Consider the following 25,875-nt stretch of genomic DNA (forward strand, 5'->3'; position numbering starts at 1 on the left):
AAGCCTGCATTAAGCAATGCAACTCTTTGTGTGTTTAGTTAGCAGATGTGAACGGGGTAATCGAGGAAGAGTTCACCATGGCACGGCTGTATATCAGTAAGATGAAGTCTGAGGTGAAATCTCTGGTGAACCGCAGCAAGCAGCTGGAGAGTGCCCAGATAGACTCCAACAGGAAGATGAATGCCAGTGAGAGGGAACTTGCAGCCTGCCAGCTCCTCATCTCACAAGTATGCCTCTTTCCTCCTCCTCCTCCTCCTCTCTTTGGTAGAAGTCTCACTGATTTACTCTCTTCTTCCTTGAAATCTCCTGCCTCCACCCCCAACCTAATTAAACATGCTACTTCTCAATGATGAGATCATGCCTGCTTGGCTGTAGATTTCTATCTCCCTCATACTGTAAAGTACAGCTTATCCACACATGTTGAAGAAACAACTTTATTTCTGCAACTCTATACCTTTAACACTCTGCCTTTAACTTAAAAAATGACATGCAAATGAAATTAACAAAATTAATATCCAGTTCATTTGTAAAACATGTTGGGAGAGGCATTCATCCCATTAGCAAATATACAGTATAGTACAGGGGTCGGCAAACTACGGCCGTGTTTGGCACGCTAGCCAATTCTGAGTGGCACGCAGCTCCCTTCCGCAGTCCCAGCCCCACTCGGCCCCGCCTCGCCCACCGCTCTCCCCTGCGGGGGCAGGAGGCAGAAGCTTGGTTCTGCGGCAGCCAAGCTTCCCCTCTCCCCCACTTCTTCCCCCAGCGTGGTGCTTTCCAGCCCCTCCTCCTCTCCTTCCCTGGCCAATCAGCTGATGGCCCTAGCGAGGGGGAGGGGGAAGAGCGGCAGCATGCTCCCTGCTCCGTAGAGGACGCAGAGAGAAGTAGGGACGGAGCTTGGGGGAAGGGGGTGGAACAGGGCATATCCCTTCCAGCCCCCTGCCCTGAGCCGCTCAGGGCAGGGGGTTGGGAGCACCCCCACGAGCCGAGCATCCCAGCCTTTTGCTCTGCACCCCCCACCCCAACACACACCCATCCCTCTGCCCTGCACCCCCACAGCCCCAGCCGTCTGCCCTGAACCCCCCCCACCCCAACACACACACAGCCTTCTGCCCTGCACCCCCCACACTCCCCAGCCCTCTGCCCTGAACCCCCCACACCGCAACACACACCCAGCCTTCTGCCATGAACCCCCTCCCCCAGCCCTCTGCCCTGACCCCTGAAACACCCCCCACCCCCAGGACTGGGTCCCGGTTAATAGAATCCCAGGCTGGCAGCGAGCTGAGCAGGCTGGTGGCGTAAGATCAGCATTTTAATTTAATTTTAAATGACGCTTCTTAAACATTTTGAAAACCTTGTTTACTTTACATACAATAGTTTAGTTATATAATATAGACTTATAGAAAGATACCTTCTAAAAACGTTAAAATGTATTACTGACACGCGAAACCTTAAATTAGAGTGAATAAATGAAGACTCGGCACACCACTTCTGAAAGGTTGCCGACCCCTGGTATAGTATATGAAATGATACTGTTAACACTATAGAGACTGGTGCCATATAATTCTGAGCAGCAGGGTTTCCTGGTGACTGTTGTGTGACCAGAAAAAGAGCTTGGAGGATGCCCCTCTGGGTCAGACTTTTTGTGATCCTAAAGGGGAAAAAGGAAAGGAAGTGTGCTGAATACCAGCTACTGCCAATATGTTGGGGTTTTGTTGATTCCACATGGTCCCCATGTTCCCTGATTGTGGGGAGGAATTGAGAGTCCACCACATGTAATTTTATGGCACTTAATCTGAAAAAACTGGAGTTTATCATTAAAATGTAAGTCGGGACAGACCCAGTTTTGCAGTTGCTGTGGCTCTCCAATCCATTGAACTTGCTGTAGATCTTGATAAGGAAAGGCAGAAGTTGTAGCATGCTTCTAAATGTTCCAGAAAGACACTAGACCAATTTGTGGCTGGATAGATCGTTTGTTCAGAAATGTGAAATGAACCATGCATGTGAATGATCTTATCCCAGGGCTTTTTTTAATCAATAAAATTGTATACTGGAGTCTGGTAATACTTAACAGTTACATAGCACTTTTCATGTTCAAAGCACTTAACAAATGTTACCTAATTATTCCCCTCCACATCCCTGTAAAGATAGAGAATCTGAGGCAAAAAGGTTAAGTGGCTTGCCAGAGGCTGTTGAATGAGGCGGGATTAGAAGTGGGAGTGGAACTCACTACTGTGCTGAGACTGATGGTCTACACCTCTCTTCTGGTGTTTGAATGCTTTTAGTGCTGTGTGGAAACCAACCAGATTAATTCTTTCAAGCATGAGAACTTTTTTTCTTGTCATTCTGGGAGCCCTGTGAATAAGACCATGATGAGGTTCCCTCTGTATTTAAGCCTAGAAGGAAACTTAGTAACAGTTAACAGAGGTTTGAACTGTTTAATTGAGCCCTTAAAATTGAGTATCTCTGCCATGTGCTGCTCTAATTCCACACTTTGGGGAATGAGCATTCCAAACGCTTCTTGTCAAACTTAGTAATCTAGCAGACTGTCATCATGATAGATGTGGCATTTGACATGTACTTTTCATTGAGAACTCAGTCCTGAGACTCAGTACTGAACTCTTTCAACTCCCATTAAGGTTAGGAGGTACTCGGCACCTTTCAAGCTTTTGCCCTTAATGCGGAAATATAATGTGAACTCAAAAATCTAGACCTCTTCTCCATGCTGAGGCAGGTCTTCTTAAAATGAAATGATCTCATCAGTAGAACTGTAATAGCTCCCAACACAGGCCCCTCTTAACTCAGAAATTAGGAATAGAATTTGTTTCAAAATAAAATATATTTTGTTCTTTTTACCTTTGAAATGTGTCAGCTGCTATTTTTATTAATTAAAGTGACCTTTCTTGTTTAAAGACGTGCTAACAAAAAATAGGAGCAAATGATCAGTGTTGCTATTGACCAACACATCTGGCATCCTAGTAGTACAGCTTGAGATGCCCAGGAAGCTACTCAATTATGTATTCCATCCTAATGTTAAATTAATTTGACTTTAAAATATTGCTGCTGGTTGATAACAAGCTGGTCCTACATTCCATATGGTATTGTGGAAATACTTGTCATGCTGCATAGTGTTAACCACAGGCCACAAAGAGTTAAGATTGTGTTGGTGTTACATCTATTGTAGATCTTGTACAGCATGTCCACCTAGTAGGTAGCTCTGGATGCAGAGAGCTTTCACACGTCCCTAATCTTTATAGGAAGAGAGCACCTGAATTTCTAAATTACAAGCTTTACCATTTATATCTGCTTATTGTTCACTTTTTTTAAAGCATGAAGCAAAGATTAAGTCCCTTACAGACTACATGCAAAATATGGAACAGAAGAGAAGGCACCTAGAAGAGTCACAAGACTCGCTTAATGAAGAGCTGGCCAAGTTACGTGCTCAAGGTACTGTACTTAAAATAGGGTAATTAATTGTGGGGGGCCTCTAGTCCTAGACTTTTTACCTCTACAGTCTAGAAAATCGAGTTCTATCCAACTGGCACATTGACAACTCTTCTGGGGATCTTGTATTTTGTTGTGGCTTTCATTGCAAATAATGGTTGCCCCTGCCGACCTGCTATTCATTCCTCCCATTACTAGAAGGATGACACGGCTGAGCCAGATTGGATAGTCGGGATTTTAATTCACTTGCCTAATCCTAGGCATTGCTCAGGGTCTCTTTGAAGCAAAAGCAAACTCTGAAGAGGATGCATGGATGTAGCTAATGGGAAACCTGAATGTGCAAACTTTACAACAAATGATTTCCCCCATCCTCTTAATAAATTGTCCTGCATGCTTAGTATTCAGTCATAGAACAGTACAACTGAGTCAATATCACACAGTTCAGTGACTTGCAGAACACACTGTGCTTGTTATGAAACTCAAAGTTAAGCCACAGCAATCTAGTTCATGCAGTTGAAGGAGCATCAGGCCCTCCTGGTATTGTACTATTCTTCGAGTCCAGTCCAACTGGAATAATCCCCCTAGTTGCTGACCCATACAAGCCTTGTGGGTTGCCTGCTCTACAACTGGGGAGACTGTGCCCTGTTTGATCCTGGGTGAAATGCTTCTTTCGTAGCTGCTACGTTACATCCTCCAAATACATGGGCTTCGTTTTATGGATTGCAAATTAGGTTTTTGTGACAACATATGCAAAATTTATTGAAAGAGCAATTCTCTCTAGTGTTCTTAAGCCTCTGTAGCACACACTGCCACTGTGGGTCCTGATTTCCACCATACACCTGCCAACTCAGAACATCACCCCATATTCCTTGTTCGGGGTCCCTTCGTAGTCCAGGAGCAGCAGGCTGTGTCAGAGAATTCATTATTTAACATTCTGGCAAGTTGTGCTTTGGCTCCACCTTCAGGCTTCCCCATCTATTCCTAGGGGTAGGTGTGGCATCAGATGCTTTGGATCCTCTGAAAAGGTAGAAGAAAAGGATGGAAGTCACCAAGGCCTAAGGACAGTGGGAAGGGTCACAAGTAGACATGAGGATGCTGGGAATGGGGAGGAGTTGTAGACATATGGGGGGTCTGGCCTGGTGATAAGTGGAGAAGGTGATGGATGGGTTATCCACATGTCACTTCAGATAGAGCCCTGCCTAGCCATATGTGAGTCTTTCAACAAATGACTGTTAGTGTGCCCATTTATTTTGTTACCATTAAAAATGTATCGGAGATGGGTAATGTGATATTCTTGAATTGAGAGCTGAAGTTCTCTGTCTGCTTCTGGAAAGAAAAAGCTGTTGTAGTGATTTTTTTTTTTTTTGGTAATGGTTTCAGATTCAGTGTGTCGAGTAAGTCTCTGGTTAATTCTTAACTTTTTTTTTTTAAACTCTTAACAGAAAAAATGCATGAAGTCAGCTTCCAGGATAAAGAGAAGGAGCATCTGACCCTTCTTCAGGATGCAGAGGAAATGAAGGTAGCATTGCAGGCCACAATTATAGATTTTCCTCACCAAGAACACTTGTCAAACTGACAATTAGGTCTAAATTCTGCTTTCGGATGCACATGTGCTGCCCAATCATTTTTAATAAACTTTTTATAATCGATCAGAGCCATAAACTTCCATTGGGAAACCTACATGCCACGTAGGAGTGACTTTCCTGATTTGAAAGGGAAGAGCTTGATAACGTTGATAAAGTAAATTTGTGGGGGAAAAAGGTACATTGTAGCCAAAATATGGTTGGATGGTTTGGAAGTTGAGCTAACTTCAAAAGGTGAAAAGATTCAGTTGAAAGATTTGTACAAATTTAATCAAAAAGATTTTAGTAAATCCACTTCTTCATTTGAACCCAGGAGAGAAATTCCGTGCCTAATATAGTACACCTCTACCCCGATATAACGCGACCCGATATAACATGAATTCGGATATAACGCGGTAAAGCTGCGCTCCGGGGGAGTGGGGCTGCGCACTCCAGTGGATCAAAGCAAGTTCGATATAACACGGTTTCACCTATAACGCGGTAAGATTTTTTGGCTCCCGAGGACAGCATTATATTGAGGTAGAGATGTACTTTTAATTGGAAATGGTTTCCTTACCTACACACATAAAAATGAGCCTGATTCATTCAGCCTGCATTACTTCAGTTTTATACCAGTAGAAATCTATTGAAGTAAATTAGTTTAAGTGGTGAATCAGGCCTTATGGATCAATGTGATTTTTTTATACTGGAATTTAATAAGGAAAGGCCAGATCATATTTAAACAATTGCCCAATCATCTGGAAAGAACCTCCTCCTAAATATGACCTAATGAATTATAAAGCCAAAACACATTTTCTGATATTTATCCTTCCAGTTTGCAAGTAGAATGCAAGGAGGAAATATTAAGCAATAATGTAGAGAACTGGTATGTTTTTTTAATGAGGATTACAGTTTGTGTGAAGTGGGGGGAAAATCCTGTGTTTAACAGGGATAGTAACTGAACTTCAAAAATTTGACCTCGGATTCAAAAACCTAAATTAATGATTAAATAGCGATGCAGAATTATTCCATGTCTGGTGTGAGGGAAAAATGTCCTATGTAACATCAAGCCAAAAAGAGAGAATAAAAATATAGCTTTCCCAAGTACTTGAAATATCTCTAGCTCTAGGAGTTCGGCAGTAGTGTCATGAGTAAGCTGCTTCCCCCCCACTACCGCCCTTTAGGTGTTCTTCATCTGCACAACTAAAGCAGTAAACATTTTTTTTCCTGGTAAACAGATGGGTACAATGGTATAGAAGGTGGCAGGAACAGCTGTAATTCTTGGGGTATGCTTACTAACACACACCTGCCATCTTCCTGTACATGTTCCTTGCAAAGCCACAAAAATAGAAATCAGGGCTTCCCCACATAAGACAGATGCATAGTCATGAATCTAGCACTCGGTGCAATAGATGGTACCGCGCTGTCTATATAAATCAGTATATTGAGTAAAGTTCTGATGTGATTTACTTTTTAAATCTAAAACTATAGGTTTGACTTAGCTTGTATGTACAGAAAAGAGAGGATTAGGCATTAGCAAAAGCAGATAAACTATTGAAATACACCATTTCTGTTTTTCAAACTGCAGAAAGCGCTGGAGCAGCAGATGGAGAGTCACAGGGAAGCCCACCAGAAACAGCTGTCCAGGCTACGAGATGAGATTGAAGAGAAGCAGAAAATCATTGATGAAATCAGAGAGTATGCTTGCTCATTGTTTCCCTGTCATTTAGCTCTTTTCTATACTGTTCTAATGACATTGTAAGATTGTTCTTCCATCCATACCTATGTATCTCAGAGTTCTACTAGCACTTGCTGGCCTTAGAAACCAGCATGTACAGGTACCCTATATAACTATTCTGTACTGATTTGAAGATAAAGGGACAGAAAAGTATAGAATATTATGGATTAAACTGTCCTTTTCCTTGTTATGTATCTACTTCAATAAAAAGAATTGTGGAGGGGAGGAAGACACAATAATGTTATGCCTAAAGGCTTATAGATAATAGAAATAGTAGATGAGAACAAATTGGAAAAATAAAGACTCTGAACACCTGTCATGGTGACTGGTCCTGCCACAGCCTTTCTCGTTCTTCAAACAACTACTAGCCAGTAAACTCCAGCTGCTTCCTGTTACAGTACTATGGGTGTGTTTTCTTGGCATCACCAGTTTCAGTATATATCGGTTAATGAAGTACCCCAAAAACATACTGAAGCCAAGTCTGTACATCTAGTGCATGATTCTGCACTGGAATTCTTTCTCAATAGAATTATGATGTAAAGTACAATGTGGGGCACTGTGCTCCTTACTGCTATACCCTTGGTTCTGTAAACAATTAATTAAATCTGTCTCATCCCAATGTAATGCTCATTTTCCACTGCATTTATAAAAGGGATAAGACATGATAACAGAAACATGAGAAATGTGAAAACAGAATAGTTTTGGAAGTACAGGTTGTGCCCTTGAGGTATAAAAAGGGTATGTGGTGGGAGGGGACAAGAGCTGTTTGTATGTTTTGTTTCCCCAAAATATTTAAATGAAGGCTATTATTCCAGTTAATGATCCTTCATGGTTAGTATAAATACCAAAATCTCTCAGTGGAACTGCAGGTTCATTCTCTGTGGGTAACTCTGTTCTGAATGTGAAGGTTTCTCTAAGTGTTTTACCTACAATGGTCTGTATCAAGCTGGCGAGGTTTTTCCCCTTCTCATTTCAGTATGAACCAGAAGCTGCAATTGGAACAAGAGAAATTGAGCTCTGATTATGATAAATTGAAAATAGAGGATCAGGAAAGAGAAATGAAACTGGAAAAGCTCATGTAAGTTTACAGTCTCCTTCTCTGATTTCTTTAAGCTTTGTTTCTTGTATATTGTCATACTTACGGGCTAGCTGCACCTCTGATCCCTTTCTGATCTCTTTGAGTGCACCTGCTCAGGTGATAGGCCTTATCTGTCTTGGGGTGAAATCACACAATTCTTCCATTCTGAGATTGTTACCCTTTGTATACCAGCCACTTAGAGGGGAAGGATGGTCTAGTGGTTAGGACACCGGCCTAGGACTTGGTGGGGGGGCATAAATTCAGTTCCCTGTTCTGCCAACAGACTTCTTGTGTGACCTTGGACAAGTCACTTTGTCTGTGTTGCCTCATTTGCCCATCTGTAAAATGTGGATAATAGCACTTGCCTACTTCCCAGGGGTGTTGTGAGGATAAATACACTAAAGACTGAGGTGCTTGGATATTATGGGAATGGAGAAGGCCATATAGGTACCACAGAAGATGGAATATTACCCAGCAGATCCATTTGGGTTTCAGGCACCTGTTTCCTTCTTACAGGGACAAGTGACACAGTGACCAACAACCTTCTTAAAACAAAGTATTTTTATTTAACAATTGGATCAAAGCATTAGAGAAAAGCGGATTTTAAATCAACAGCGTGTAAATATGTCTATCTTACCTAAAGTATTACCATCCCATAATGGCAATCGAGGCAGGCCTAGCTTCTTCGGACACCTGCATAGACTGTGTGTGTCTGTCTGATTCCCCCTTTATATCCTCAAGAGAGTCCTTTTTAACCCTACAAGGATTCTTTGTTTTCCAGAAGGCCACTTCAAGTCTTGGCCAGCTTTGAACCGTCCTGGTCAGACCAGTTCTGTAGGTTGTCCAGGACTATGGCAGAGTCACCAGAGATAATATTTATGGTGTTGTCCCTTAACAACTCTTAAGTGGAAGCTGACCATCTTGAGCAATGTCTTCCTTCCTGCCTGACTCATCCCAGATTGTCTCCTAGTGAGAAGCATTTACACCAAAATACTCATACAGAAGACACCATCCCAATAACCAGGCTACCCTAAAAATTACAGCGCACACCACATTGGTTATGTCATGGTTTTTTGTTGTTTTAGTATGTGCCAAAATAAGTTTTTCAGAGCTCTAGTTTTGTTACCTTGTGCAAGGAGATAAACTGAAAATGTCTTGCTCGTTGCAAGATTGCAGATTGGCTTTTTGTACTGTAAAAACAAACAATCCACCAGTAACAAAACCACCTAGTTGCTTATTTGGGCTTTTTCTCAGACTTTCCTGAAAATATAGAAGATTAAATTTTCAAATACAGTTACAAGAGTTGCATGCCAAAATGGAGATGGTGGCCCAGTCATTACTGCTGAAAAAGCCTGCACATATGTGTGCAGTTGGGTAATTGCATGTGCAATTTATTTAGATGTGCGAATGTGGGCACACCTGTTCCATCCAAATCTGAAAACTTTGACTGATGCTATTCTGTTTTATGTTCTTTTATTTTCATGATTTCAGTATGTTGTTTGGCTTACATAATGGTCTCTCTTTTTAGACTGCTTAATGATAAAAGGGAACAAGCAAGAGAAGATCTTAAAGGGCTGGAGGAAACTGTGGTATGTTATAACTAAAACATCAGCTTTTTTGCAAGGGCTTAGGCAGTGATTTGTTGCCAGCCTTTTTGTATGTGCTTGTTGCCTACAATGTTTTTGCAAGAAAATGACCAGCTTAGGTGAGAAATAAGTTTTAAAAAGTAGTATATTTCCAAACTCTTCTTCTGTCTTGAACTTGATTTGAATACGTTTAGGATCTGACCGAACCCACTTTTGCCCATATCTAGGTTACACCTTATTTCTAAATTTCCTAAAGCTATTTTACTGATCTGTTTACTTATCATCCTACATATACTCATCTCAATGGCTCATTCTACAAGTTTTTCAATATTTGATATTTATGATTTAATGTCATAACCAATGTATTACATTAATACATTTAAATTGCGTTTCTCAAAGATGTTAGTACTTTATCACTGTGCAATCAGCATAATCCTGTATAAAATGCATTATGCTCTGCAATCATACTGAAAGGACACTTCTTTTGAAGAACTAGTGCTGTCTTCAGATCAATGCTATGAAATCTTCTTGTGAAAAACTTTGACTTTGTGCAATATACAAGACTTTTGGAAGAGGTAAAAAGGCTGGTTGAAACAATAGTGATTTTCTTCTTGATTACAATATGAGTGAATTAATTGTCCCACTCTGCTTGGCACTGGCGAGGCATTAAGTGGAGTCAGAGGTGAAAGTAAGCTGGTATACCGTACCGGGGTGGCCCGGCTTCCCCAGGCGGCAATTTAAAGGGCCTGGGGCTCCCAGCAGCGGCTGCCAGAGCCCCGCCGCTGGAGCCATGGGGTAACGGCAGTGGGGCTCTGGGGGTTATTTAAAGGGCCGGGCTCCTGCTGCCTCTACTGCCCTGGACCCTTTAAATAGCTGCCGGAGCCCCGCTGCTGCTACCCCAGGGCTCCGGGGGCTATTTAAAAGGCAGGGGAGGTAGAAGCAGGGGAGTCCTGGGCCCTTTAAATAGCCCCTGGAGCCCTGCTGCCAGAGCCCTGGGGTAGCAGCAGCAGCCGGGGGCTCAGGCAGCGGTTTAAAGGGCCCGGGGGAGAGGGAGGGCACTTACCGGTACAGGGTGGGCCGGCAGCCCCGTACTGGTAAGTCCTTATTTCTAGTTTCACCCCTGGGTGGAGTACTGTGTTGAGTTTTGGGTGCCATACTTTAAGAAGATATGGACAAATTGTAGAGAGTCACAAGGAGAGCTACAAAAATGATAAAAGATTTAGAAAAGCTGATGTATGTGGAAACGTTAAAAAATCTGGGTATGTTCAGTCTTAAGAACAGAAGACTGGCGGTGACCTGATAAGTCTTCAGATATGTTAAGGGCTGTGATAAAGAGGGAAATGATCAATTGTGCTCCATGTCCTCTCAAAATAGGACAAGAAGTAATGTGCTTAATCTGCAACAAGGAAAATTTAGGTGTTATATTAGGAAAAACTTTCTAACTGTAAGGACAGTTAAGCTCTGGAATAGGCTTCCAAGGGAGGTTGTGGAATCCCCATCATTGGAGGTTTTTAAGAACAGGTTGGACAAACACCTGTCAGGGATGGTCTAGATATATTTGGCCCTTCCTCAGAACATGGGGCTCCTGAGGTCCCTTCCTGCCCTACATTTGTATTAGCCTATGAAGGAGGAGTAGATTGTATGGTAGGTTAACATGCTAGCTTTTTACTTCTGAAAACGGAATCTGAAGGGAAAATAAATTTGGTGTTTCTCATAATCCCAGGTGGACATTGGTGTGTGCCCCCAAACTACCACACAATAGGGAGTTTTTTCTGCTCAACTTTGGAATATCCGAGGTAGTTCAGGAAAGATGTGTTTATTCAGAGCTGTATGGTGAAACTTGTTCAGCCCTTGCCAACAATTTGTCTGGCTCTAGCCAGTTTTGTTTTTCCTTTACCTTCTTGAGCAAAACATTCAAACGTTATCTTTTAAAGTTTTTCAGAACTTCATTTTTTAGTAATTCTTCCAGTTACTGTATAAGTTGTTGAATTCAAAATATAATATTTTGCAGAGAGTTAATCAAGAAGCATAATTGCTTACATATTTTGTTAATTTATTTTTTTCATATGGAGCATAATTTTAAATTAAAGCTGTATTGACCCTGGGAGCAGTCTCAAAAATCAGGCTATTTTTATTTGGAGCTGAACTTTAGGCACCCAGATTTCATATATAAAATATATATATTTGAGAAACATTTCCTGATTTTTAGAAAAAGTGTTTAACTACCCTCCTGATTTCAGATGAGTTCTCTTGCAGCTATACTGCTCATGAATTCTAAGAATAACCTGTGATGATATTGTCCTATTCAGTGAGTAAGGAGCTCAGTTTTAAGCAATAGGACATGGATATTTTGCACCGACTATATCAGATGGTGTTTTTGTTTAAAATCAAGGACCTACTTAAACTGTTGTACACTCATGCACTCTTTTGTTCATTCCCATGGCATCTCAGAAGGTGTTGCTGCAGCTATATTAAAATATTAGCAATGATCAAAATTTCAGTCGGTAATTACTGCAGCAGGAGGAAAAATCAAGTAAAACAAATTACATGCAACATGTGCCATTTTAGTCCAAGATCATGGCTTGCTTGTGTGCACAGAGAAGTAAGGGAGTGTAAACCTCTGCAAGCATGGTGTGCCTCCTAGGTCACTGTGTGGTGGAGAGAGCTGTCTCCGTGGGGTTGCTATTTCCCTGTCCTGTGCAGGTAGGTCTCCAGCAGGAGACCTGTCTCCATCAGGGCTGGAGAATGGGCATAGCCTTGACCTGGCCCCCCACTGACTGCCAGCACAGTTGAGCCGGTGTGGTGAGGGAAGTAATCAGGAGCAGATGGCTTAGTTTCAGGATGGAACCAGGGAGGGAATTGGGACTCATGCTGCCCCTTGCTTTGGATAAGAGCTGTGGGGTGAGAATAAACTCTGTCTAGCTCTAAATTACATTTTCCCTTCTGAGAGTAGTAATGTGCATCTGTATGTTTGTATTAGAACAGTGTAAGGTATGTGTTATGAATACAACAGTATATGTGGATAATTGTACATCAGATTTTTTTTTTTTGGGTGTCTGTGGATAATTGGAAGTAAGCACTTCTATCCGTCCTTTTGCAGTAGCACCTCCTTTTTTGGGTTCAGAATCGCTTTCTAGTTTTCCCCACTAAGTGATAAAGATAAGAAGTGGCAGTCCAAAAGCTTATAGCCTTATCGCTCCTGATTTATTGAGTGGCCAGTTCAAATTTCTGTGTGAGAAGATAACACTAAGATAGAAAAGCAAAGGTTGTACTTATCAACTTGGGGCATATCCTTCATACCAGTGCAACATATAAAAAGTAGAGAATGGGTTGGAATTCACTGTTTATCCAAATGGTTATGCACATTTCCTTCCTGTAACTGGTTTCTCTGCCCTTCACAGAATGGGCAAAGGATTAAGACTTTTTGTGCTATGCCTCTCGCATTTCTCTTTGAATAAAGTGGCTCTTATGCTGAAGTTTAGCAAAATTAAGTAGTGTTGAAAGATTAGGAATGAACCTGTGGTATTTATAAGGCACCTATCACCTTGTGATATAATGTCACCATCTTTCAGTGCATAGGTTTGGTCAGCAAAATTGTCATAGCATGAATTCAAGGCTCAATGATTTAAGTGTCATTTAATAGCTGGGGACGTTACCACAGCCAGCTTTTGAGACTGTCTTTCTGGTTGGTTTATTTTTTTCTTCAGTGTGTTAGATGTGTTTTCAGAGAGAACTTCACTGCAGACGCATAGCCAAAAACAATGAACTATGGGGATGTGACTGAATGAGACAGAAGATATACAAACAAGGGTTTGGGTTTTTTGCTAATTACAATTGCTTGCCTTTAGTCACATGAACTAAGCCTTAACTCATTGTGATGTTTTCCCCCCCCCCCGACCCCCCGGTTTTACAATCAGTTCAATTTTGGCTGATGTGAAATGATTATGGACAGTAAAGTGAGGTGTGATAGAGGTACTGTTTCACACTAGATAATCACCTTTGTGAAACCATCAGATTTCCACACACCAATTACATCCCAAATTCATGCCCTTCTGTCAACTGATGCAATTCATTAATTTAAAGTTACTTAAACAGTAATGATATATGTATGTTTTCAAGCATACCTGCATATATACTTATAGATAATGTACTCTACATGTTCTTATGTGAGGAGAAATTTTACAACAGTGTCTGCAAAATTTTACTGACTTTTTGTTTAAATTCTATTTCCAGGCAAGAGAACTTCAGACCCTCCACAACCTACGAAAACTCTTTGTTCAAGACCTCACCACTCGAGTCAAAAAAGTAAGTTCAAATATTACCTGGATTTTATTTTAACACAATCTACCCCCTTTCCCCAGTAAAAATCTTGCCAGGCTATTATATTGCGTAGTGTATATAATTCCTGATATAAATTCAGCAGACTTGTAATTTATTTATCAATGTTCTTATACCATGCCCAATTACCTTGGTTTCTGGGAGCCTGAGAGCTTGCTGGTTGTACTTTGGGGGAGTGAGATTTGGAGTGCTTTCAGCTCTGTCTAGGAAAGTTGAATTCTGTTTCAGCTCCTGTTTTTGAGGCTTTTCCCTCTAACTAGTTATTCAGTGAAGTGGGCTGATCTCACTTATCAGTTCAGTTACTGACTCAGAGTTTAGTGAACCAGAACTGACCCAAACCCACACCTAAAACTTGTGCTGACCTGAGCCGTAATTGTGGGCTGTGGTTCTTTTTTATGGTTCAAAACTCCTCATCCTTTCCCCAGGCAAAATAAATTTGAGAAATTCATTGTGCACCTCCGACATATGATTTTTAGCAGAATTTAAGGTATTTTTTTTATCACAGACAAACTGAAATTTTTATCAACATGAAAGCTAGTCAAAAGGTTGCATGGCACTCCCCTTTCTGGATCCTTAAGGTTTTTTTGTGAAGGTTTTTATTTGTTTAATTTCCATATTGAGGAAATGTAGCTGTTGAGAACACAAAATGAACAGAAAAAGCAATGTCTTTTTTGACCTTTTGTTGAGAAGTAGTCTCCCTTTGGGGAGCTTACAAGACCCCCCAAAACCCTAGCTTTTCCCTCTCCCTGGGTTCAAAGTCTTCGCTCTAATTCTATAATTTGCTCTCTGTACAGAGTGTTGAACTGGACAGCGATGATGGAGGAGGAAGTGCTGCTCAGAAGCAGAAAATTTCCTTTCTTGAGAACAACCTGGAGCAGCTTACAAAGGTTCACAAACAGGTGGGACTAATACCTCTGGCTTCGATTTTAGCAGACACTCTTTAAAAAGAAAGTGGGCTAGTCTGGTAGTTTGTTTTCTTCAGTTAATTTTTAACCATGGTCTTCGCTGAAATTCTAGCCATAGGAGAATCCTGTTAACTTGTTACTATTTTATATTATTCCAAATCACATTTTAATTGACCTTTTTGATGGATGAATTTGTATTTAATTGAGACTAATTAGCTATATAATTACCCCCAGGATAGTTTATTGAAGGTAATTTACCTCAGATATTGTTAGATTGATTGAAATAATGTTTAAATTGCCAAAATACCCATGATATTCAGTTAAAATTCATTGCATCAGGAGTAAATCGGAGTCTGAGTTGGTCTCCTGCACTCACAATGTTTGTGTAATGAATGCATGTGTCATGAACATGTGATGCTTGGCATAAATATACATTTGTGTACATTTATGCCAGTCTAATGTGCTTTGGTAATTGTTTGGGCAAGACTTTATCAATGTGTCTGTACAACATTTAAAAAAACCAAAACTGTTAGTTATCTTCAGTGCCCTTTTATGTAGGTACTAGAGATGAATAAAGCCCCCCTTTTGCGTGCACACACAAACACACACATCCCTCATTGGGCCTGTCCCTTTGTTTCCCCCTGCTCTCCTCTATTGCTATCTCTGTGACTGTTCTTTCCTGTCTCTAAACGGGTTTGCGGGTATGACCTCTCTTGCCAACAGTGGTTCATGGCTTGAGGGAGAAATTGGGAACTGACAGCAGGGGGAAGTGGAGTGTAGTATGGAAGAGAAGAGGTAGGGTTCTCTGTTCAGGTTAAGGACTGGTTCCTCCAAAGCGTCCTGATGCTGGCCCAGCTCCTGGCAGCCAGAAACCCATTTTCCCTCTGTGATGGGGAATGCCCACTCACTTCCAGTAGTTCATCTGAAACTGTAGAAAACTAGCTGTTTCCCCCAATATGTTAAATATCTGTGGGTAGTCAGTGTTCTGAGGGTTAATGAATTCATTATTGCTTGATCATTTTTTCCCCTTTGTGAGGTTTCAGCAGTAGCAGACTGATTCAACAAGCTGTAAATCCTTACTGAAGTAGGAAGAGAGACAGGAAATGGGAGACGAGGCTCTGTTTCACATGCATTTAACCACTAATGATGGTATAGTTCAAGAAGGTAGTGCTGAAGGCAGTCTAAGACATGAAGCAGTCTTGTTAGTAGCATGAAGTTTAAGCATATGGAACACAAAGAGCATCTCTAATTTGATCTTGTATGAATCTGGACAACAAGCTATGGATTTATTTATCTTTGAAATTCAATTTAGGCAGATTTATTTCCTAAATACAGTGTTTGAGGTTTACAAATTAAATACAGCTGTCACTGAAAGAGGTTTGACTCTTGCTTTCCTTGTATATCCAAAACTTTCATTACTGGACTTCTCTTTGAACAGCACTGTGTAGCCCAAAAGCTTGTCTGTCTCTGTCTCTCTCTTTCAGTGACAGAAGTAGGTCCAATAAAAGATATTACCTCACCATCTTCTCTTGCTAGTATCCTGGGACCAACATGGCTATTAAAACACAGCATACAAAACTTTCAGGTTTTCAGTGGAAGAACAAGGGAATACCATCTCCTAAATCATTATAGTTGAATAAACCTCCTCTTTCCTGTGTACTTTACAGTGAATTTTACAGAACCCTATTTGTTTCACCCCAGTACATTTCTGTAAGGATGACAGTGAAATCTTCTATCCCTGCAGGACATGATGGCTTATTCACTAGACCACATGGCTTTGCAAAAGGAGTAATACCATTTCTTCTTCTTCCTACTACAGTTGGTACGTGATAATGCAGATCTTCGTTGTGAGCTTCCTAAGCTGGAAAAACGACTTCGAGCTACAGCAGAGAGAGTTAAGACTCTGGAGAGTGCACTGAAGGAAGCCAAGGAGAACGCCATGCGGGACCGCAAACGCTACCAGCAGGAGGTAGATCGCATTAAAGAGGCTGTAAGAGCCAAGAACATGGCAAGGAGAGCACACTCTGCTCAGATTGGTAAGGACATAAAGCAAACAAGGTATTGGGTTGTTCACAAACTTTGTGTACATTTTAAAAGTGCTGTGATAGTAGAAGGCATCCAGGGCAAACTATTGATTCCCAGCTGTGTTTTGCCAGTGCACCCTTCCTTACAGGAAAAACACTCCCATGGGCAGCCGGTAATGAAGGCTGGGGAAGGCTAAGCCTCTCCAAACCTCCGCTAATGCTGGGGCCAGGCCATGGCTGGGCTCACAGCTCCTCCAGGTGGCCCAGGCTAGGGACTCTTTCAGACTGCTCTGGGTGGCCAGGACTCAGGGCTCCTCTTGACTGCTCCGGGCACCAGAAGGTTGGCCGGGGGGGCTCTGGGTTGCTCTGGGCACCAGCTGGGAGGCTTGGGGGTGGGAGGAGTGGGAGTGGAGCTTATGGCAGAGTGGGGCAGGGCCTCAGACTGAAGGACTGGGGCAAGGGGATAGCCTCCCCGAACAGGGTGTGCACACCACACCCATGGCCACTTCAGGGACCTCACTTTTATAGAACATAACCCACCTGAAGGATAAAGCTCCTCAGATATTTGTTTACTGATTTAAATAGCTTAATGTGTCTTGTGTACTTCTAATGACCTTTCTTAAGTTGGACTGTCTCTTCCATTCCCCTTGTTGCTCTTCCTCCCTCTTCTGCCCCCTTTCTCATCCTCTCACTTCTGTACACACTTTATTTTAAAATGTAATTGCTGTGCAGCTTAGGGATGTCTGGTGCTACCAGGGCACTGGACAGACTGCACATCAGCCATGTAGTGTTTAAAGTGGAATTCATTGTGGAACTTTTTTCAAATCTTGTGGTGGAGCACACCGGAAAACCTGAGGGGGGCAGCAGGGAGCACATATACGTAAATGCTTTCATTCTGCTTCCTCCAGAAAGACCCCCAAAAATGCCTTCTCATCTCCTCCATAGTAGAGGGAGGAAAGTGGGCATATGCAGGTACCTGGGTCACGTGACCAACCCAAGCAGTGGTCACCACGTACAGTCTTCCCCACTCAGCTGCACTGAGAAGTCCTTTTTCCAGAAGCAGAATGTATGAGGTGGTTGTATAGAGGGATGATCGCTGGCAGAAAGCAGGTGCAAGTGATCACCTTTGCAGCATGTGTATGTGGGCAGGGTGAGGGAAGTTGTCACTTTGCCCACAGCCAGAATTTGGTCCAAACTATTGTAGATGTCAGGAAATGCCTAGAACCGTTACTTTTATAACAGTACAGTGAGGTGCTAGAGCAGAAAGTGAGGTGCAATTGCTTCTCTGAGTGCTAAATTTTGTTTTGATTTTCACGCTACAGCCAAGCCTATCCGTCCCGGCCATTACCCAGCATCTTCTCCAACAGCTGTTCATGTTATCCGAGGAGGAGGAATGTCAAACTCCAGTTACTACCAGAACATGAAATAAACAGTAAGTGAGTTCAACATGACTTTTAAATCTGTTGCTGTTCAACATTCACTCTTTTTATATCCCATTCTTGTTTCTAGAAAACCTGTGAAGGCTTTTGTATGGAATCTATTTTTCTGGTGGTTTAGTTATGAAGAACAATAATAACCATTGTAGTGAGAAGGAATGCACTGTCAGAACACTTTGCAAGCTGCTGGTTTAGATTATCTGTCCTTTTTCATTATATCCAGACCTGAAGCTCAAAAGCTTGTCTCTGTCACCAACAGAATTTGGTCCAATAAAATATATTACCTCCCCCAACTTGTCTCTCTGTGAACAACACAGCTACAACAATCTGCAAGCAACCTTCTCGTTGTGGATGTTTTTAATGTAAACTGAACTGTTGTTACAAATATAGGCTGAAATATGGAATGTACAAAAGTAAAACCTGTGTTATATGGAGAAGATTCCCCATGCACAGTGGCTGCCCTTGCAAACTTTCTTTGGATAACTTAATGTGCCTGTTACGCAGCAATGTTCAATTTCTTGTGCCACATTCTACCAAACTCAATAACGTGAGCAGCAAGAGCACTGGTAGTTGTAGTAAACAGAAGGAAGAACAATATGTCAGTGGGCTGATGCCTCAGCCACACTGCCATTTAGCCAGAGGAAAGGAATCAGTGTTGGCCAACATGTTGAGATTAGCTCTGTGTTTTTACTAGGAAAGTGAAAAGGGAGTTGGGTTGTTTATATTAGAACTCGGTGGGAAACAATTTTGTAGTCTTGCAAAAATGTTGGAGATTTAAAAAAATGTTCCCATGTCAAATTTGGGATGCAAAATCAAAATTGCAAATTTTTCACAAACCAAAAATCCAAAAAATAATTGGTTTAGGTCAATCAAAACATTTTGTTTTGATAGTTTTGAAATGTATTATATTGATTTTGACCATTTTTTTTACTGTAATTAGCAGATGTTTTGAACAGAAAAACAGAATTTTTGTTTTGAAAATGTCAAATTGAAACATTTCGATAACTTCAAAATTTTTAAGTTGAAAATTTTTCATTAAAACCGACCCTTTCCTGTGAAAAAAGTTGCTTTGATGAATTGTCATTTTCTGATGGAAACAATGTTGTGTTTAGAAAAAAAAATTCTGCCCAGCTCTAGTTCATGTATTATGATTTTCATTGATATTTGATGGTGGTGAAGATCTTACTGCATTGTAAACAAAGGCGTGAATGGCAAAGCTGGCTTTCGGGAAGGCTTTTTCCCCCTCTAGGATCATACAATACAAGCAACATTCAGGATATACAATAGAGGCAATTACACTACATCAAGCATCACTATAGTTTTAATACACTATCTGCAGAATCAGAACATCTCTTTCATGTGTTTTTCCCTCCATCTCATTGTGGTGTGTGTGTGTGTGTGTGTGTGTGTGTGTGTGTGTGTGTGTGTGTGTGTGTGTGTTTTGAAGGCATCACTGTTTATCTGCACAGATTTATTTATAAAACATGCACATTTTGATTAAGAAACTAGAACAATACAAAATCAACATGACACATGTCCAGTGGATTAAAATCTGGCTAACTGATAGGTCTCCATGTTCTAGTAAATGAGAAATTATTATTGAGTGTTTCTAGATGCAGTGTCCAACCTCGGAGATTGGTTGTCCTTATGCTACCTAACATAAAATCATTGCTGATGAAGTTTGCAGATGACCCAAATATTGGGGGAGTGGTGAATAATGAAGAGGACAGGTCACTGATACAGAGCAATCTGGAGTGCTTGGCAAACTGGGTGCAAGCAAACATTTTGTGTTTTAAGGTCAAATGTAAAATCATGCATCTAGGAAGAAAGTGTATAGGCCGTACTTACAGGATGGGGGACTCTCTCATGGGAAACACTGACCGAAAAAGAGTTCGAGGTCATGGTGGATAATCAGCTAACATGAGCTCACAATGTGATGCCCTAGCCAAAAAGGTTGCTAATAATTATATTAATAATATCTAGCTCTTGCATAGCATTTTTCATTAGTAGATCTCAAAGTGCTTCACAAAGGGAGGTCAGTGTCATTATCCCCAGTTTACAGAACGAGAAACTGAGGCAAGGAGGTGAAGTAACTGGCCCAAGTCCTAGTCCCGTGCCTTGTCCACTGAGACGCACTATCTGCTCCACAGTGCAATCCTTGGGTGTACAAACAGAGAAATACTGAGCAGGCACGGGAAGGTTATATTACCTCTGCATTTGTCATTGTTGATGATGGCTATTGGATCACTGTGCCCATTTCTAGTGTCCACAATTCAAGAAAAATGTTGAAAAATTAGAGAGGGCTCAGAGAAGAGCCATAAGAATTATTAAAGGATTGGCAAACCTGCCTTTATAGTAGATTCAGAAGACTCAATCTGTTTAGCCTAACCTTTTCTAGGATAGGCTAAATAGATTAAGGGGTGACTTGATCAGTGTCTTGCGAATACCTGTCTGGGGAACAGAAATTTGGGAACAGTGGTCTTTTCCTTCTAGCAGACAAAAATATACTAAGATTCCATGGCTGGAAGTTGAAGCTGGATAAATTCAGACTGGAAATATGGCACAGATTTTTATCAGCTAGGATAATTAACTATTGGAACAACTAATTAAGGGCTGTGGTGGATTCTCCATCACTGGAAATATTTAAATCAAGACTGGATGCTTTTCTAAAAGATATGCTCTAGTTCGACTCTAGCTATTGGATGTGAAGCAGGTATTAATTCAGGGAGATCCTATGGCTTGTGTTATGCAGGAGATCAGAGCAGGTGATCACAGTGGTCCCTTCTGACCATAAAATATATGCATCTATGAAGCCTAATCCTTTAATCAGTTTGCTGGCTTTAAATGTTTCCTCTCCTCTCTGTTTTCTCAGCTTTGCCTAAGCATCGGCTCCATGTACAGCTTTGATATGTTCCGGTGGCTTTTTCCTCATCTAGGAATTTTTCTCTGTATATTTAGATTGTGGCTAAATATCCCAACTCTGATATAGTTTGTAGTTTGTTCATACATTCTTTATTGATTTACATTAGCTCCTTGAATGTGAAGCTAGTTAAAAATATTTGCCAAGCAGTGAGAACCATGAATGTTCTTCAATATTTGTGCACCAGGTGGAGCCAGTGTGACGCTCCTGAGAATGTTTGTTTTTTAAAGGAATTGCTCATGAAGGGAGGAAATGTGGTTGGTTGGAGCCCCCCCCGCCCCCACACTCCCTTTTTGTGTGCATGACTGCTTCACAAATTTGTTTCCTATAAAGGCTGGAAATTCCTAGCCATCTGATTATCCCCCTTTCTCAGCAGATTCATCATCTCTAGTAAATGTGGCCAGGATTACCACTGGAACAGTGTGCTGACTTCACATGGTTAACTCCATGCTGATGTTGCTGTTAATACCGAAGTTTTTTGTAAACATATTGTTGGCTTTTTTATATTTTCTACATTTTCCGGGCAGATTTCAATTGAAAAACTATTAGCTAACAGTTTAAATTAGTCACGAGGATTTCAAATGAGCAAAGCGGCTTCTACTGGGAGAACCAGCAATGTATCCTCTCTCGTGTATTATTTACTTTGTAACTCATTGTCTCCTAAAAGTGCTTTCTTTCTTCAATATTTTAAAATTCTAATTATTATTTTAGGCAGTTAGTAGCTTTACTTAGCTGTACAGTTCCATCGCACTGACTAAAATGACTTGGACTCTAGCCAGGTGCCTGTCAGTGGTGAAAGAGGCTGGGGGATGGTTATGTTCTTTTCAGTGATTTTGACTTTTTTCCCCTCCCTTAAGGATGGTTCTTATTCTGCTATTTTGTGACTCTTCTCTGGTTTCTTTTTTTGAAAGTTTGCTGTTTCCTTTAGGCACTAAGCATTCTTGGATACTGTGTGTTTTTTTGCTGAGAATGCGTCTTGTCATACATGCATGCAAACAATCCGTCTAATCACATTCACGCTATTTAATATCCTGTGTGGGTTGTTTTTGCTGCTTGTGTTTGACTTGAGCCCTGTTGCTACAGGCAGCATATTTTTGCTATAGATGAATTGGGCAAGCCTTTGCTGGGGTTTTTCATGTATTAGCTCATTCTTAATTGAAGTTTGCTTTTTGGTCTTGCCAGCAACATAACCCAAGAACTTCATTGTATTGTCATCTACACATAATTACAAAGGAAAAGTGTACAGTAAGAGGCATATAAGAAGTTTTACAACAAGAAATATACTGGGAAAAATAAACTGTATCCGTATATACTGAGTGTGCCTTTAGGAAATCATCTGCACAAAAGTACAATAATAAATGGCAAAATAAATCTGCTACATAGCAGGTGCAGGAAGCCCTCAAACAAACAGAACTGCAGAAGCGATCATCTTCTCAGAGACACCCTGTTCATTGCTTCCATGTTCTAGGAGCACACTGTTGCTGAACACCCTGTATCAACAGACCTTGGAACTAAATCTGTCTGAAACTGGAAATTTCCTGCAAACCAAAGATTCTGAAATTTTTTAATTTCGGACACACTGATACATGATGTTTCTGAAATGAAACATGTCCCCTGGATCAGCAGCTGTGCATGAAATTGAGGTGATTCTTGAAAGTTTGTCTTCACAAAACATTCTGGGTTCAACAAATCAGCATTTTTGACAAACCTGTCATATATACTTAATTTTTTTCAAGTTTTAATCCCACTAGAACAGAAAACCAACACAGCTATAAGCTGGATTCTGTTTTGGTACTTGCATCATCCATAGATTTTTTTTTTATTTAATTTCCAGTTGCAGGACCAAATTCACTCTGTTACATCTATGCAACCCTATTAAAAATGGTACGTGTGTAATATAAGGTAGTTTTTGATATGGGGAATATTTCTTACTGATCACTATGCTTCGGCCATAAAAGACATTACTTGAATTTCAGATCCTAGAATATGGTGGTTAACAATTGGTCAGCTGATTAACTTTGATCTGAAAGTCACTGATACAATAAATATGGCAGGTTTCAGGGTAGCAGCCGTGTTAGTCTGTATCCTCAAAAAGAACAGGAGTACTTGTGGCACCTTAGAGACTAACAAATTTATTAGAGCATAAGCTTTCGTGGGCTACAACCCGAAGAAGTGGGTTGTAGCCCACGAAAGCTTATGCTCTAATAAATTTGTTAGTCTCTAAGGTACCACAAGTACTCCTGTTCTTTTTGACAATAAATATGGAACTTCATGTTACTATTTTTAGAGTTGCTACTTCAGAATATAACTATATGCTTTACATTTTTTTCTTTTTAACTCAATTATGTTGCCAAAATCTAGGAGGGCAACTTCATTCTCTAGTCCATTAATATGCCTTGGTCAATTTACTGAATTGTTTGCTCTCTGAGATTACGTTGGCCCTGCAGCTAAGGGCCAGTACTCTGCAACCAGGCTGAGCAAGTGATCCCTGGCTAGATACAGTAGTCCAAATGCTTTGAGATCTTTGGATGAAAGCCACTGCATAACTGTCAGTGTATTATTAAAATGGAGTGTCTTGCACAGATACTCTCACAGATTATTTTCACAGCATAGCTAATAAGTCATCACCATTGCACCCCATCATTTGAATTGTTTTAGAACTCCTGAAATAAAATTGTGCCCTGCTGAACTTTCTTTATAATTTCTCAACAGCAATGAAACAGGAATGAGATTCCTACATGGACTGTTTATTGTCAAGTGGCGTAGTCTACCCTATCTCCAGAATGGAAATTTTATGATATGATGAGGGAAGTTATCTTAATAGCCCATTGATCATTTCACACTTTATTGCTGTTGGTCTGGTCATTTATGTTAACTTATTAATCACAACATGGTAACGCATTTGTCAGTAAGTCAGTGCTATTTTTGCCATTTCTACTAGCTCCAATGGTGCACAGACTTGGATAAGCAGTTGTAAATATAAAAAGCTAGATCTAGACAAAGAAACCAAGTCACTCAATCAAGACTTTGATTGCCCATCATGGTCCCATTGTGCAAGGAGCTGTACACATCTAGTAAAAAGACCGTCTCTAGCTCAGGGAACTTAGCATATGACAAGACAGCAGGTGGAGGAAAGAAAGATGGGGAATGAGGAGAAGAAGGGAACAGGGAAATAATTGGCATAAATAGCAGTCATAGCAGATCAGCTGCTTAACCATTGTCAAGTGCTTCATAAGCATCATGTCAGAAGTGTTAGGCCCTGTCCACATTAGAGAAATTTGCAAAATGTGCAAACCTCAAATGTAGATGTGCTGCACTGATATAAAGTGCGGTTTTTTGCTGGTGTGGCTACTCCATTAATTTACTAGATAAATCTTACCAGTGTCATCTTCACTTCACATAAGTAAACTGTGTCTGCATTAGAAGCTGGCCCACATGTAAGTACATCAATGTAGTTACTCTGGTGCCAGTGTCTAATGGAGACAGAACATCAAGGAATTCTAAATTTCTACTTCGGTTCCACAATTACTTAGCCAGTTTTTAACCAATTCTTATCATTACAAACTCAGAGTAGATAAACTAAAGCTGTTCAAAATTTTTTGAATTTCAAATAAATTTTTAGAATTTACAAATTTTGACTTTTGGAGAAAAGTGTGTGGTGGAAGATTTTTGTTTTAGCTGTAAAAATCTCTTCCTCCCCGTGCGCGCACACACAGTCTCCTTCTGACTAGCTGCAAATCACACCCAAATACCAGAATTTGGTTGAGCATATTAGTTTCTGTGATGCTCAGCCAGGGAATGTAAAGATACATGGCCAAGTTAAAAACTACATTTAAAAGAAAAGAGTCAACTTGTGTTACTAAATGCAACTTAAACTTTTTAAACTGCAAATTTCAAATGGCTCATTTATTTTTCACCATTCATCTGGTGAAGAGGAGAAGTGATGGTGCAGGGGGTGAGAAGGAGGTTGCTGAATTTTGTTCGGTTTGGACATTGCAAATAGAGTAGTCAGTTTTCATTTTCTGCTTTTCATGCTGTCATACAAATGTCTAGTTGCAAACACTGCAGGGAATGCTCAAACCTAGATGAGTTGTTTTCATGTATTTTTTTTAAGTTTTATAAAAATAATTTGTATTAATAAAAGCAACAAGGAGTCTGGTGGCACCTTAAGGACTATCTGATTTATTTGGGCATAAGCTTTCATGGATAAAAAACCTCACTTCTTCAGATGCAAGTTTTTTGAATTTCAAAAAACTTCTTCAGATGCAAGTGAGGTTTTTTACCCACGAAAGCTTATGCCCAGATAAATCAGATAGTCCTTAAGGTGCCACCGGACTCCTTTTTGTTTTTGTGGATACAGACTAACACGGCTACCCCTGATACTTGTATTAATAGCAGCTTTTAAGAAAAGTGAATAAATAAAACACAAAGTCAGGGCCTGACTGATCCTTGAAGTGTGACCGTAGTAATTCACATTGTTGACTTTGAGCTGGGTACTGAAGAAGAGAAAAAAAATGCAGCAGTTCCTGTTCTGGGGGCATGCCCAGAGCAGTGGGCACTATGGCCATTCATGGCTGCTCAGTGGCTTTTGGGGGGCTGTGACATCCAGGCATAGTTTAAAGCATTCGTGATCCTGCTCTAATTATAGCTGGGGCTGGACCTGCCTCCACAGTCCCAGGAATCGGGGGAGCAGAAAAGTAACACTGAGCAGAGCTCTGGTGCAGCTGAGGATCTGAGCCTTGGAGGGTCAAGTGTGGAAAGCCAAAGCCTTTCACAACTCTCTCTCTCTCTCTCTCAAACCACCTTGTTAGAGAGAAGCTTAATGAACACAAAAGCATCCCCCAAAA

The 25,875-nt window shown here is 40.8% G+C and overlaps 1 protein-coding gene across 2 annotated transcripts in view; it reads left to right on the forward strand.

Annotated features, from left to right (window-relative positions):
* KIF5C (kinesin family member 5C) overlaps positions 1–25,875 on the forward strand; it is a 122,421-nt gene that overhangs the window by 90,952 nt on the left and 5,594 nt on the right. The window contains exons 16-26 of one of the 2 annotated variants that reach the window (XM_008171435.4): positions 39–227; positions 3,327–3,444; positions 4,884–4,960; positions 6,592–6,701; positions 7,718–7,819; positions 9,348–9,408; positions 13,639–13,710; positions 14,538–14,642; positions 16,468–16,684; positions 17,995–18,104; positions 23,741–23,819. In XM_008171435.4, the coding sequence (XP_008169657.2) occupies positions 39–227; positions 3,327–3,444; positions 4,884–4,960; positions 6,592–6,701; positions 7,718–7,819; positions 9,348–9,408; positions 13,639–13,710; positions 14,538–14,642; positions 16,468–16,684; positions 17,995–18,101 (1,158 nt within the window). In that variant the 3' untranslated portion in view covers positions 18,102–18,104; positions 23,741–23,819. Of the gene's footprint in view, positions 1–38; positions 228–3,326; positions 3,445–4,883; positions 4,961–6,591; positions 6,702–7,717; positions 7,820–9,347; positions 9,409–13,638; positions 13,711–14,537; positions 14,643–16,467; positions 16,685–17,994; positions 18,105–23,740; positions 23,820–25,875 lie in introns of those variants that run through there. The other variant, XM_008171434.4, reaches the window with a different exon arrangement.

This window comes from Chrysemys picta, chromosome 11, assembly GCF_011386835.1.
Source record: "Chrysemys picta bellii isolate R12L10 chromosome 11, ASM1138683v2, whole genome shotgun sequence".
NCBI lineage: Eukaryota > Metazoa > Chordata > Testudines > Emydidae > Chrysemys > Chrysemys picta.